This window comes from Paramisgurnus dabryanus, chromosome 10, assembly GCF_030506205.2.
Source record: "Paramisgurnus dabryanus chromosome 10, PD_genome_1.1, whole genome shotgun sequence".
NCBI classification, from domain to species: domain Eukaryota; kingdom Metazoa; phylum Chordata; class Actinopteri; order Cypriniformes; family Cobitidae; genus Paramisgurnus; species Paramisgurnus dabryanus.
In genome coordinates this window covers 40,561,467-40,576,939 of record NC_133346.1, presented here as the reverse complement: position 1 = coordinate 40,576,939, position 15,473 = coordinate 40,561,467, and the positions used below count along the sequence as shown (strand labels likewise).

General features: G+C 36.1%; 1 protein-coding gene across 1 annotated transcript; it reads left to right on the top strand.

Annotated features, from left to right (window-relative positions):
- Positions 1–10,684: 10,684 nt before the first annotated feature.
- On the top strand, positions 10,685–13,689 carry LOC135718519 (uncharacterized). Its single transcript, XM_073816134.1, has 9 exons — positions 10,685–10,703; positions 10,812–10,871; positions 10,964–10,996; positions 11,093–11,158; positions 11,259–11,324; positions 12,296–12,355; positions 12,436–12,606; positions 12,685–12,756; positions 12,839–13,689. Exons 1-9 carry the CDS (start codon positions 10,685–10,687, stop codon positions 13,474–13,476), a joined length of 1,185 nt encoding a protein of 394 aa, XP_073672235.1. The 3' UTR covers positions 13,477–13,689.
- Positions 13,690–15,473: the final 1,784 nt, after the last annotated feature.

The following is a 15,473-nucleotide window of genomic DNA, read 5'->3' as shown; positions in this document are numbered from 1 at the left end:
AGAATATTACAGAAATACTGCAAGAATATTATATAACAAAATCCTGTGGTAATTACCGCAGAAATATGAAAGTAATACCACACAATCCCACAAGAATACTGCAGGAATATTACACTAAAACAAAATGCTATGGTAAATACTATAGAAATATGAAAGTAATGCCATAAGAATATTACAGACGCTACAACAAAATCCTGTGGTAAAGTGTCCCAAAAAAACAACACAATACCTGTGGTAAATACTACAGAAATATGAAAGTAATAACACAAGAATATTACAGGAATACCGCAAGAATATTATATAACAAAATCCTGTGGTAAATACTATAGAAATATGAAAGTAATACCATAAGAATATTACAGACGGTACAACACAATCCTGTGGTAAAGTGTCCCAAAAAACAACATAATACCTGTGGTAAATAATACAGAAATATGAAAGTAATACCACAAGAGTATTACAGGAATACTGCAAGAATATTATATTACAGAATCCTGTGGTAAATACTATAGAAATATGAAAGTAATACCATAAGAATATTACAGACGGTACAACACAATCCTGTGTAAAGTGTCCCAAAAAACAACATAATACCTGTGGTAAATAATACAGAAATATGAAAGTAATAACACAAGAATATTACAGGAATACTGCAGTAATCCTACATACTTGACAACAAACTCCTGTGGTAAATACCGCATAAATATGAAATTAATACCACACAATCCCACAAGAATATTACATACTTGACAACAAAATTCTGTGGTAAATACTACAGAAATATGAAATGAATACCACACAATCCCACAAGAATACTGCAGGAATATTACAGACGTTACAACACAATCCTGTGGTAAAGTGTCCCAAAAAACAACACAATACCACACAATTACCACACAAGTTTTGTGTGGTATCTGTCATGTTTTATCCCATGACCACAGGATTACCACAGTACATTTTTGTAAGGGACGTGTCGAACATGACTACAGCGAGGATGGATTACGTGAGGCATGTTTTGAAGAATGTGTGGATGAAGAGATGCAGACGAATATGGATAAATCTTTGAGCGACCACACTCCGTTATAGAGTCCACATCCAAAAAAAATGAAGAGGAGAGACAAAGTAAGAGAAGTAAGCATGCAAGGCATTTACGATGCTATTCACACTCTGTCACAAAGATTTGAGGAAAGACTGGACGCGTTCGAAAAAAAGTTCGAAAATTTTGAACAGCGCATCCAAAATAACAAAAAAGTGGTGTCAGAAAATAAAAATGAAATAATTCAACTCAAAGAGCGAGTGGATAGCGTTACAAAAGAAAACAAGGAGTTGAAGGAAAGATGTCGGGAAATTGAGCGATACGGAAGACGATGGAATCTTAAATTGATCGGGTTACCGGAGAAAGACAACGAAGATACTAGAGAAATAGTGATTGGTATTCTCACAAGAGTGATTCCGACGTCAGTGGAAAAACTATGAGACAAGGTTGATACTGTTCATCGACTGGGAAAGAAAGATGATCCCGCCTACAATATGAGACCACGACCGATCATCATACAGTTTGGCATGCGGACAACAAGGGATGAGATATGGAGGAGGTCGAGGGAGGCCAGAGTCTGCAAGGAGCTGCATGTTCATTTCAGACAAGACTGGTCAAAAGAAGATCGTGAAGCACGTGCAAAGCTGTATCCAAAAATACTGGAGGCCAGACATAATGGGAAGAAAGCTTACTTGAAGGAAGGGTATGCTATTATAGATGGAAAAAGAGTGGAGGTATCTGTCACGGTGATCCGTGTCATGTTTTGTGTCTGTTCCATATTGTCATCACCTGGACACTTGTTAATTATCACCTCATTCATTCCACCTGTGTGTCATTAGTCTTTGTGTATTTAGGCAAGGCAAGGCAAGGCAAGGCAAGTTTATTTGTATAGCACATTTCATACACAGAGGTCATTCAAAGTGCTTTACACAGAAATGAGAAAACAATATATAAAAATGAAATATGTAAAAATAAGAGATACACGATAAAATCACAATAAAAACAAAGATATATGAGAATTTAAAATTACAATTAAAGAAGATAAATGTGATTTTAATAAAAACAGTTTAAAATGTTAAAAAGAATAAAACAGGAGTAAAAGTGACTTGAGTTAAGATAATTCACTTCAAAATGAAAAACCCTGCCACCATCCACCCATCCCCACGCTGCTCCAAACCCGCACACCAGTGTTTGTGTTTGGTATTTATACCAGTGTTTGTGTCACACTCATCGCCGGATCATTGTCAGTACTACCATGTTTGTTTCCCCTTCCATGTTCATCTGTTCCTGTGTTTTGCTTACCTGCTCTTATTTTGATTCCTGTGTTTTGCTTCCCGTTTATTTATTAAATGTTATTTATTCAGTCATCAAGCTTTGCACTTGCGTCCTCACTTCTTCACTCCGGCAAACGTATCGTGACAGAATGATCCGGCCAGTAAAGGATGCAGCGAGTTTGTGGAGGGGAGCTTCCCCAAGATTTTTTTCGAGGGGGAGTAATGGACGTCGGGATGCGCTGTCCGCTGCGTCCCAATGTCTACTGGAGTCAGCAGAGAGCGAACGTTCAGGTCTCCAGGCTCGGCTCAAGTTAGCGGCAGCCACGCTCGATTCATTCCCCGGGGTGGTTGTCGCAACACGTGAGCCGGGTCCTCGGAGGCTCGAGTCTGTGGTCATGGTTCCTCAGACGGTCGAATCTTCAGGGTCGACTCTTGGGAGGAGCGCCGCCATGCTCAATGCGGTTCTGGGATCGGCTGCGGCCATGCCCGATTTATTCCCCGGGATGGTCGCGGCAATCTACGAGGCTGTTTCCCTGAGACGGGTGGAGTTCATTCCTGGGCCTGTTGAATCCTCGTCGGTTCCCGTGAGGGATGAGTCGCCTAAGTCGGTTCCCTATGGGTCGAATCTTCTGAGTCGACTCCTAGGATGGTCGAATCTTCTGGGTCGTTTCCTGTGTCGGTGGAATTTTCTGTGTCGGTTCCCGCAATGGTTGAACTTTCGGAGTCAGTTCCCGCCATGGTTGAACTTTCAAGTCGGTTCCCGTAATTGTCTATGCACCAGAGACTGTTCCAGTATTGGCCGGGCTGGTGACGTCAGGTTACGTCCTGTCTCCAGTTCTGTCCAACCCGCCGTCGTCTCCTAACCCTCCGTCCATCCCCCTGAGTCGCCCTACCAGACTTTGTTTTGTTTGTGGTGTCTGGAAGCCACTTTTTAAGGGGGGGTAATGTCACGGTGATCCGTGTCATGTTTTGTGTCTGTTCCATATTGTCATCACCTGGACACTTGTTAATTATCACCTCATTCATTCCACCTGTGTGTCATTAGTCTTTGTGTATTTATACCAGTGTTTGTGTCACACTCATCGCCGGATCATTGTCAGTACTACCATGTTTGTTTCCCGTTCCATGTTCATCTGTTCCTGTGTTTTGCTTACCTGCTCTTATTTTGATTCCTGTGTTTTGCTTCCCGTTTATTTATTAAATGTTATTTATTCAGTCATCAAGCTCTGCACTTGCGTCCTCACTTCTTCACTCCTGCAAACGTATCGTGACAGTATCTGTTACAGGTTAAATAAAGCGTCATACCTTGATTTGATCATTCCTGATTTGAAAGTTTGATTTAGGGGACTGTTACTGAGAATGTCAAAGTTGAAATCTATGATAGATTGTTCATTCCTGCCTTAAATACTATTTCGTAAGCTCATTTAAGAGCGTGCACTTTGTTTCATCAATATGTCTATTGGTTTTAGTTCTTTAAATGTTCGAGGTTTAAAGAATAACATTAAGCGTAAGGCTATTTTCTTATTTTGTAAGGAAGTCAAAGCCAACCTTATTTTGTTACAAGAGACTCATTCCAATAAGGACGATGAAAAATTCTGGAAGCAACAATGGGGAGACCATTTTGTATTCACATGGAACCTCTCATTCTGCAGGTGTAATGATTTAGTTTTTTAGGTTCATAGGGAAAATTATCGATTATAAAAACGATGAAGCAGGTCACTGGTTAATGGTTGTGGTGGAAGTATTTGATTTTAAAATGATTGTGATTAATGTTTATGGATACAATAATAGGTCTTTGAATAGAAATATGATGTTAAAACTAACTCAAGCTATTGGGGAATGGAGTGCAACTTATGGCACAGAAAACATAATAGTAGGAGGTGATTTTAATATAGCACCTAATTCCTGGCTTGACAGAAAACCTCCTAAAGGATTACAACCAGAGTATGATGTTAAACAATTTTTGTTTATCCAATAACTTGGTAGATAATTGGAGAGTAACACACCCTAACACAAAACAATTTACATGGATTAGCCCAGCAGATATTAATTTATGCTCAAGATTAGATTATTGGCTTGTCTCACCAAATATTACTATTCTTACACCAAAATGTGATATTCATTCATCTCCTCTCACGGACCATTGTCTAATTGGTTTGTCATTCTCAATCATCAAAGTAAAACATAAATCAAATAATATTTGGAAATTTTACAATTCCTTGTTGCTAAATGATGAATTCTGTAGCCAAATTAAAATATTATGTCTTGAAATTAATGAAATGGATTTGTCAGATGTAAGTAAATGGGAGTGGTTTAAATTTCGAGCAAAGCAACAAGCTATTGAAGCTGGAAAGAAAATAGTAGACAATCGTAAACGTAAACAAAAGGAAATAGTTGAGAAGATACGTTTATTTTGTGGAAAACCTAACTTAACTGTTGATGAGACACAAGAGTTACACAAACTACAAAACCAACTGGATGTTATATATAAGGAAAAGGCGCCTTTGTAAGATCAAAAGCCAAATGGATTGAGCAGGGGAAAAAAAATTCAGCATATTTTTATAGCCTTGAAAAACGGAGACAGACTAAAAAATGTATAACAACATTAAATATTAATGGAAATATCATTCAAGACAAAGAAAAAATAACAGAAGAAGTATGTAAATTTTATAGTAGTTTATACAAGAAAAAATTGCGGAGCAACGATTGTGATGCCTTTATGAAAAATGTTAACGAAAGTGTAATAAAACTAACAGATGAAGATAAATTGTTACTAGAAAAAGATATAACTTTAACAGAAATTGAAACAGCTTTGAAACAAATGAGAAACGGTAAATCACCGGGCATCAATGGTCTATCTATAGAATTTTTTAAGACCTTTTGGACTGATATTAAACATTTATTATTTAATGCGTATCTCGACTGCATAAAAAGTGGTCAGTTATCCCCAACGATGAAAACTGGTGTTGTAACTTTGTTGCCAAAACCTAACAAAGACTTATTATTACTAGATAATTGGAGACCTATAAATTTACTTTGTAATGATAAACTACTAGCTTTGGTTATGCTAATAGAGTAAAAAATGTCTTGAATAAATTAATAGATGATTTTTAGTCAGCGTTTATCAAAGGTAGACAAATTCATAACAATGTGAGACTAATTATGGACATGATAGATTACCAGAGCCTTATTAAAACAGAAAGCCTAATATTGTTTATTGATTTTTTCAAGGCATTTGATTCCTTAGAACACGATTTTTTACTGAAATCGCTTCAACTTTTTTGTAAGGTAATCAGAATGTTTTATGACCAAATATATAGTTATATTTCATTACAATCAGAAATCACTCCTAGAACAAATGTCTCTTGTGGAATAAGGCAAGGATGCCCAAAATTATTCATTATTTGTACGCAGCTTTTGGCATATTTTGTAGTAAATAATAAAGACCTTGAAGGGATCAAAATTGGTGACACAGAATTGAAAATAAGCCAATTTGCTGACGATACAGTGATATTTCTAAAGGACAAATCAATTTTACAGAAGGCTTTAAATGTGATTTCTGCTTTTTCCAAGGCTTCAGGCCTTTGCCTTAATTTAAAAAAATGTGAAATATTACCTTTGTATATTTGTATTGAAACAAACTTGGAGATGATTCCAGTTAAGAATGAGGTAAAATACTTGGGCATTCATTTATCTAAAAATTTGGCAATAAGAGAATCCAAAAATATCATTGGGAAATTTGAAGAAATAAAAAGGAATTTAAATCATTGGTTAACAAGAGATTTAACTATTTTAGGACGTAACCTGTTGTCAAAATCTGAAGGGATCTCTAAATTAATTTACCCATGCTATTCTCTTTATATTAGTTCAAATAATATAAGAAAAGCAAATACTATAATTTATCAATTCATCTGGCGTAATAAAACTCATTACATCAAAAAATCACAACTTGTAAAGGATTATAGTAAAGGGGGTTTGAAAACAATTGACTTTGAATCTTTGGTCAGAGTTTTTAGAGTTAATTGGATAAAAGCTTTTTTAGATAAACCTGATTCTATATGGTATCATATTCCCAAAAATATCTTTGATAAACTGGGAGGTTTAGAATTTCTTTTAAAGTGTGATTTCGAGGTTTCCAAATTGCCTGTTAAATTGTCTGAGTTTCATAAACAAGTTCTTCATTATTGGAAGATGGTATTTACACATAATTTTACACCACATGGCTCCACCTTGTGGAATAATAGAGTGATAACAGTAAATAGGAAAACACTTTTTCTGAGAAATTGGTTTGAAAAGGGAATAATTTTTATTACAGACATATTAGATGAACAAGGTAACATTCTTAGGTTTACGGATTTTGAAATGAAATTTAATATACAAAATTCAAAAAGAGATTATAATAAGGTATGTAAAGCAATACCAATAGCTCTATTAAATATGATACAAAACTATCTACATTATTCAAAAAGTCAAATAAATTTGCCTAAATTACAATTAAATCAAATTCCCTTAAATGATAAAAAATGTAACAATAATTATATTAGCAAAATATTCAAAGGTAAACTATTTTATGGTTTTGATCAAAATATAAAAATAATGCATTATGACAAAATATCAAAAAAATACATCAAGTTCATGAAATGGCCTATACCTCCTAAAATTAAAGAAATGCAATTTAAAATTATAAACGGCTATTACCCAGCAGCAGAAATGCTTAAAAAGAGATTTGGTTTTGAAGTGGAGCTAGGTGTCTTCTGTTCCCAGGAAGACGAAACTATTGAACATTTGTTTTTCTCTTGTGTAGTGATAAAACATTTCTTTGCTTCTTTGAAACTTCTGATAAATTCCAGTGATAAGATGTATGGATGTACTCTTTATGTGAAGATGCCTCAAAATTTTTGTCATTATAATTTAATAAGCTTCCATGTAACTTTAACTTAAGAAAAATTGTAGACTGAGAACAGTATACTTATGTGAATAACTTTGACATGCCTTATGGACTGTAATGCTGAAATGCCTTAATGTTTTTTTTTTTTCTGTTTATTTTATTTACTTTATTCTGTACTATAACTGTGTTCAACTTTGTTCTACACCTAAGTCTCCCAGCGAGAGATTTTGTAAATTGTATTTGTAAAGTAATGTGAATAATAAAAAAAAAATTATTAAATTATACTCATAATAAAGTCAAACAAGAACGAGACGGGGAGTCCTAAAACATAAGACCAAAACAGAACAAAACCTAAACAAGCAAACTAGGACTCCCACTCACGTAACAAACAGAAACAGAACAATGAACGCATGTGGCTGTGCCAACGGCCCGCGGCTTGCAGAGGCAAATAGAATCGCCTCCTTAACCTTTATAGCCTCGTATCCCAGGCCAGCCAATAAGGAACTAAGGAGAACAAATGAAAAATAATTAATTACAAGAATTGTTAAAAACTCTGGGCAGAGTGTTCGTGACACACACACACACACACACACACACACACACACACACACACACACACACACACACACACACACACACACACATATAACAACAGGTAACCTTTGCATTTTTATTCACTACATAACAGATGCAGAAATATGCCAATGACGGGATTGCCTGGATTACATCCAATCAGCATCTTTTAAAGAACAAATACTGGTTTCCTAGAGTTGTTTCTATGACGCATGATGAAGTAAATGATATTAGGTTATCTGAAAAAAATTACACAAAAAGGAAATGATGGAAATGTAAAATTTCATATTTGATCAATGTGAAGACTACGAAATTTTCATGGTTACAATGCGCGGGACAAGATGCAACTTCGTGTAAATGCAAAGTTTAATAACCCTGTTCATCCTACATATGAAGATTCGTCCAGTGACAAATAGTACAAAGTATAAACAATATTGTCCTGTCGATGTAATTTAACTTCAATAGTTAATATCCAAGTTTAAAGTTCACCACAACACATGTTGGGTGTTATGTCTGTAAGTTTTTTAGATCGAAGGGACTGTCTTTCAGATGATTGATGTGTAAATGGGTTGTGTATGTTTATGTGGGGCCACTGAATAAATACATGTATGTAGGAATTAATGATGAAGGAATTGAATGTATGTTTTTGCAGTCATGCCCTTTATTCAAATGACATATATGTAAGAGGTCCATTGCATAGTAGTAGTTGTAACGGGCCACCATTCGTCAAACTTTTATGACCCCCTCCCCCACCCGTTGACAGGTCGTGTTTTATGACCCCTTTGACAGGGGGGCGGGACCATCAATCAAAATCTGTACAAGTTGTCAACTTTAGACAGAAAGTATTTAATGGTTTTATGGCCGGTCATTTAGAGTGATTGTTTTTCCTGAGTGTGTTTTATGTCACGCGTATGCTGTCATTAAACATGACAGGTTGTGTTTGTGACATTTGCTGTTTATTGACATTTGATGTCAGCTCTCAACCATCCTCCCTCCTTTGCTCGCCCGTGCGCTTCTCAATACTGCATGTCACACCGCGGGTGTGTTGTTGAATCTAAAGTTTTGCAACAGCATAAGTTTATTTAAAGGCAATCACGAATCATATATATATATATATAAGATGTACCTGGCTACACTTAAAGCCGATGTTTTCTATCGAGCTATAGTTTCTGATCAGACACAAAGTCTGAACTAAATAAAATTTTAAACGGTTCATGAAGTCCGGGGATCTTTTCATGACCTGGTCTATAGTTTCACGCGTATTAAAGATCCGGCGGTGTCTGACAAAGCGTCGGGTGATCGTTCATATCTGTCATTTTAAAATAAAGTTAATAAATGTAATTCTGTCCACTATGGCAAAATAGGAGTTTATTTTAGATTTAGGGGAATCTTTAACCATGTCTCTGATTAAAACTTTTGATTGTAACATCACAAGTTATTTAATTAAATATTCCGTATACGGGTATAGTTTAGGCAATGACCTGAGCCATTACCTTCGGAGCCGTCAATACTACAATCTTTAGACGATAGTCTAAACTAAATAAATTTTTAAACGGTTCAGGAATTCCGTGAATCTTTTCATAACCTGCACTATAGTTTCACGCGTATTAAAGATCCGGCGGTGCCTGACAAAGTACCGGGTGAGCGTTCATATCTGCCATTTTAAAATAATGTTAATAAATGTAATTCTGTCCACTATGGCAAAATAGGATTTTATTTTAGATTTAGGGGAATCTTTAACCAAGTCTCTGATTAAGACATGTGTATACGTGCACAGATGGTGACAGAGAAACTTATATATGACGTTAATAAACTTTTAAATGTTTTTAAGACGTATTCACCCCATTTTGGGGTTTTATTTTTAATTAAAGGCTTCTTAAAACATGTGTGAATATGTGTATATTATACAAAGAGTCTTATATTGTCTGCTCTGACAAAAATAAAGTATTATTTTAGACTTAGGGGAATTGACTGTGTCTTATAAATACAACTTGATAATACGTTTGTTTTGTAAAGAGACTTCTTTAAAGTCACGCAAGAATAAAATATTTTAGTTGTAACTGGTTAAACTTAAATCTGTTATTATCTATTTAACTATAAGCTGTATTTTTCTGATAAGACACAAAGCTTCTGATGATGGTCTTATAACAGTGTCGGAGATGATGATGGCTGTTCACAGCAGGTGGCGGGTTGTAAACAAGTGTCTTTTAAAAACTGTGGTGGAAAAAATGTAATAGGGGCACACTGACAAAGTAAAAGGTATATTTTAGATTTAGGGACTTCTTTAACCAAGGCTCTGATTAAAAAATGTGATTATGTACAACAAAGTTGTCAGAAAACTTAGGCTGATGCGTACTTAAATCTGTGGGGTTTTTTAAAAACAAAACTTTTTTGAAGCTTAAAACATTCCACCCTATCTTGTGGTTTGTATACAATGTGAATACTAAAATCGTACTTGTGTATGTGTATTTATGTTTATATATGATTACATATGTTGTGGTGAAAACAAGGTGTTTATCTGGCTGGTCCCTAATGGTACAAATAATTCATGATATTCGTCTCACTGATACAATGGCAGGTGGTTTCATTACATTGAAACTAGTTAGAACACAGCAGAGACATGCATTGAGGTTAATTACCCACATGTTTTTATATGAGGCTCTAAAGCAATATATTCAACCATGCGTATTTATGCGGTCTTTTAAGGTTCGTTTGTAACATCATAAGTTCCTCTACAGACAATCAAGAATCAATTATGCTTACAAGCTGTTATCAGTTGACACAAACCAGATCTCTCGTCTTTAACAGTTTCGTATAAAGTAAGGCACCACTCAGAATGTATTTTACCACCCCTGAAAACTAGTGATTGAAACTTACAGCGAGAAAGTCTGCGTTAAAGAGTCTAGAAAAGAAATGGAGACATACCTTACTGGTGAGTGTGTTTAAAAGTTTGTATTGTTTTTCAAATATGTTGTGTGTTACAAAAAAAAAAAAAAAACCCTACAAAGGACCGGATAACATATCGGGGTTATTGTTATAGAAGCCCTGAACGACACCGACTACGCTAATGTTGCGGCTGAAATTTGTGCTTTAAATACAGGTATGTTTTAACGTTTTCTACATATAATTTTAAACGATCCACTTACATAAAATAAATAAATGATTAAATCTATAACACTCTATTTCCTACAGGATTGGGGAACCCCACGGTTAATGATGAAAACTGTAAGTTGTTTATCTGTGTGTGTGTGTGTGTGTGTGTGTGTGTGTGTGGATGTTGGTTACAAAGTATTTTACGATCACCCCCAACTATTTTCACAGTGCATAACAACATTAGATCATCTGATCGAGATGTGGTGTGGGGAGTTGCAGGTCTCCACACACTCGGTACGTATTTGTGTTTTACTTTTTTTGTTTTTGTTTTGTTTGTTACAACATTTTGGTCTGTTTTCAAAATTACTAAAAAACAAATCTGTCGTCATTGTAGCGAATTTGTCTAACCTCCTGGATAGCATACCCAATACATCAGGGTTTCTAAGAAATAACGAGAACGGTAAGACGTGTGTGTGTGTGTGTGTGTGTGTGTGTGTGTGTGTGTGTGTGTGTGTTAGAGCTGAAGATCTTTGCCCGAACCCAACGGGACCCGACGGGCTCGGGCGGGTTCGGGCTTCCTTTCTAACATTTTACACGGGCTCGGGGCGGGCTCGGGCTTGCGCTCCGGCTTTGTGAGGTAAATGAGCGGTCAAGTTCAATCAGTAGCGCAGGATCGTGCTGAATTCATTTACAGTGGATAGGATTTAATGATTTTCCTCATCAAAAACATGTAGCCTAATCTTGGTGAGTAGGTTTTTCAATGTATAACTAAATATGAATCGAGTCTTAAATACATAATTTAGACAGAGGATATAGACTAATGTTGGCAGTAATGGAGAGAAGTGCCGACGCAAATCCCGCGGAGCCTTTCTCTTAATTTCGTTATTGCCAAATACCCATCTTAATTCAGAATGTATTATCTTAATTTAATTCGTTAAGAAATAATAATTTTATTGGCATATTTATACTGTATTGTATTGCATAAGCCTATTTAGAATGAGATGTTACAGATGACTTATTTTATTTCTTTGTTTCAACTTCCAAGTGGCGTGTAGATTATTAGTCATGAATAAATAATGTTAAAACCTGTGTAAATTTCTCATTCTTGACAAAAGCTGTGTGTGTGCGCACATTTAAATAATGTCGGGCTGTAAACGGGTTCGGGCTTTTAAATATCTGTCAATCTAAATGTACGTTCGGGTTCGGGCTGCATTCTGTCGGGCTCCGGACATTTCGGGCCTAACTTTTATGGCCCGATTACAGCTCTAGTGTGTGTGTGTGTGTGTGTGTGTGTGTGTGTGTGTGTGTGGGTGGGTGTGGGTGTGTGTGTGTGTGTGTGTGTGGGTGGGTGTGTGTGTGTGCGTGTGTGTGTGTGCACGTGTGTGTAAATGATGCCACAGCGCTTACGATCCAAAGGTCTATCGTTCACAGGGATCTGTGCTACGGCTACTCGACACAACGATGGTAGATCTGGGATACGCAAACCACTCTGTACGTAAAGGTGATTTTACTGACGAGTTACATTAAAGTTAATTATTTATAAGATAAACAACTGTGCTATGGTATTGCAGCGGATTTGTCTATCCTGGTGGATAATATACCCCACACAACACTGGGTGGCCATGGATCACACAAAAGACAGAGATCCATTCAGGCCGAGATTCACACACCAAGGGGCCCGCATACAACTTTACGAAATACTGATGCAAAGAGACAACGAACGGTTCGGAGTGTGTCCCCCGGTACGTATCTAGAAATGGTCTTTAAACATATTGTTTTATTTTAAAGTGATATTTAATAACATAGTCATCTGTTTACAGTTTTGAATGACAGAGTCATCGCGAGCGATAATGTAGGACCATTGGAGTCTGACGCTAGAACATCTGGTCAAGGTGTTTATACAGCATTTGAGATGTTTTAAACAAAAAGTTTTTTATTTTGTTATTTTTAATAACAGAGTTTATCTAATTGCAGGGTCGAGCACACATGACATAGTAGAGAGCTTTGTAGATTGGGATGAGGATCTGATTATCGCATGGGACGCTTGTGATTTTGAACTACCTACACCGGTGCAATCACCATCAGCGTCCATGAATGTACAAGAAACACCTGTGGCTTCCGAACAGACCCCAGAGTTAGGGGTGAATCACATAAACCAAGACGACAACAATTCTGAGGATACAGAATTGTTCCCATATGTTTTGACCCAGAACCTCGATGTTCAAAGAACCGTGGATTCCGAACAGACCATCGCTGTGGTACAACTAAATCGAGAAGAGGTTGGTTCTGAGGATACAGAATTGTCCCCATATGTTTTGACCCAGAACCTCGATGTTCAAAGAATCGTGGATTCCGAACAGGACCCGGAGCCACTGCCTGGTAATCAACAGGCCTATAGAAACGAACTTGTGGCTGATGAACAGGTCACGGACAGCACAGGAAATGAAGTGACTCCAGAAGAGCTCAAAGACTTTTTGCATTATGTATGGCACGATTATGTACAGTTTAAGCAGTTTGTAGTCGATGGTTTTGCAATCCAGGATACAGAGCGAAGAAAACTGTTGGGGTTAATCGCCGAAATTATCACTCTGTTAAAAAACCCGACTTTGTAAGTGACAAAGCCGTTTTCTGCCGTTTTAAACTTATACCGTTGAGTGTTCTCAATACCAGATACAACGGGAAAATTTTCAATGTTTATATAATCCGGTTTAAACATGTTTTTTGATACCTTGTTGGTGTTTCTTATACTCAATATTATTATTATTATTGTTTTTTACTGATTTTTTTATTATCTGAACTATTGCTTGTTATTTGTGATATAATGTTTGAAAACATTAATAAAAACCCCCGCAAATATCTTCTTAAGATGATTACGCATTGTTTAATTATTGTGGCTTGCTGTACCAAACCATTCTCTGATATATCAAGAATATTTCCAAAGTAACGAATGTTAAGATATTCATGACCAGGGGTCTATCCACAGAATGCACCACAATGTTTTAAGTGTTGGTTGCGTGCATGCTATACATTCACAAAACATACATTTACATTCAAAACCTATGGATTCAAAGACTTAAAGTCATCAATTTATGTCGTTCACATCCACCGTACCAACATTTTTAGAATGTGCAAACTGTTTTACTAAACATGTTTGGGCGGTTTCGGTCTAGATTTTTATAGAAAACTTCAGAACATGACACCGTTTTAACATTTACAAAATGATGAAGCATTTTACTTTTAAGTGTCTCCCATGATCATGTGGGGGTGTGACAATTACTTTTTGTTTGTTTGGAAATTATATGAATGCAGAGAAACAACGCAAAAGTTTTGAACTTTAACATAATTTTATAAGGGTCCTGATTGAAACTATGGACTCCTACTGCTACACCAACACGTTTGCGCTACCCACCCCAGAGCAATATGAAGATGCGAGAACCTACAGTTGGACCTGTGCACTCAATAAGTCCTCCACAGTATCTGATGGCGGACCATCACCCTACAACAACACCACCCTTTGTACGGCTCAAGTAATGTCTGATGATGTTCCAATGGACCTGTGTCCCCAAGAAGGATACGACAATGCCTGATGAATCAATACACTATCGATTCCACAGACTGTTTGGTTTCAAGATCATGAAACAGGCTTCGTGATACATCTGTTACAAACTTGATGACAAAAAGCTAATGGTATTCTGTAGAATCTTTAGAGACTATTACTGTGTGTTTGTGTTGTTTACAATATCAAATAATGATCAAATTGCTGTTTGTGAAATTATTGAACCGATGGATGATCACATTCTTGTGAAAAACGTTGTGATATTTCTACAATGATAACATATGATGTATTTCTTTTACTTGATGAGAAATAAAAAAACATGTACCACTTTAAACATCTGCGTGATTTGTTTAAGTGTAAACCTTATGCCAGTGGCTTTGTAATTGATCTTGTTTCGTTTCTATAGGTTATGTAACATTTGGCAACCTCTTTATCGCTTAAGTTATTGTGCAGTAGCCATTAGATAGCTAATTACTTCAAAAAATAATATCACAGACCCCTTGACAGTTAGTACATCATACATGTTGGTAATCTCTTGAAAATCGTTGCTAGAAGATTAAGGGAATGCTTCAACACTGTTTATGTTTTAGAGTTATTTACTAAATCTTTCACAGCTAAGATAGCAAAAATGTTTGAAACTGTAAACTTGTAAAATCATCAGTGGCAACATAATACAGAGTGCTTAGGTTTTTATTTAGTAAGCCTTTTACCATAAACTAGAGAGTCTGTTGTATGCAGCAGCAATGCAATGAAACACACCGTGACTAAACAGTAATGTGTGTTAAAACCTTGTAAAGTAAAACGCAACCAACTACAACTTTGTAATGTTTGAAATAGTTTGGTCACATTTAAAACCGGTACCATTAGATTGAAAACATCTATATGGTGGTCAAGGTTGTTTTGCAAATACTTAGATTTAACATTTCGGCATCGATCCTTAGTGTCAGTTCAGGCAGAACAACTTTTGTCATACACATTTGTTTAAAGATTAAGATAAACAGCTTGTGTTTAAAATACGCCAACAAACCTTTGCATACTATTAAACATTCAGAC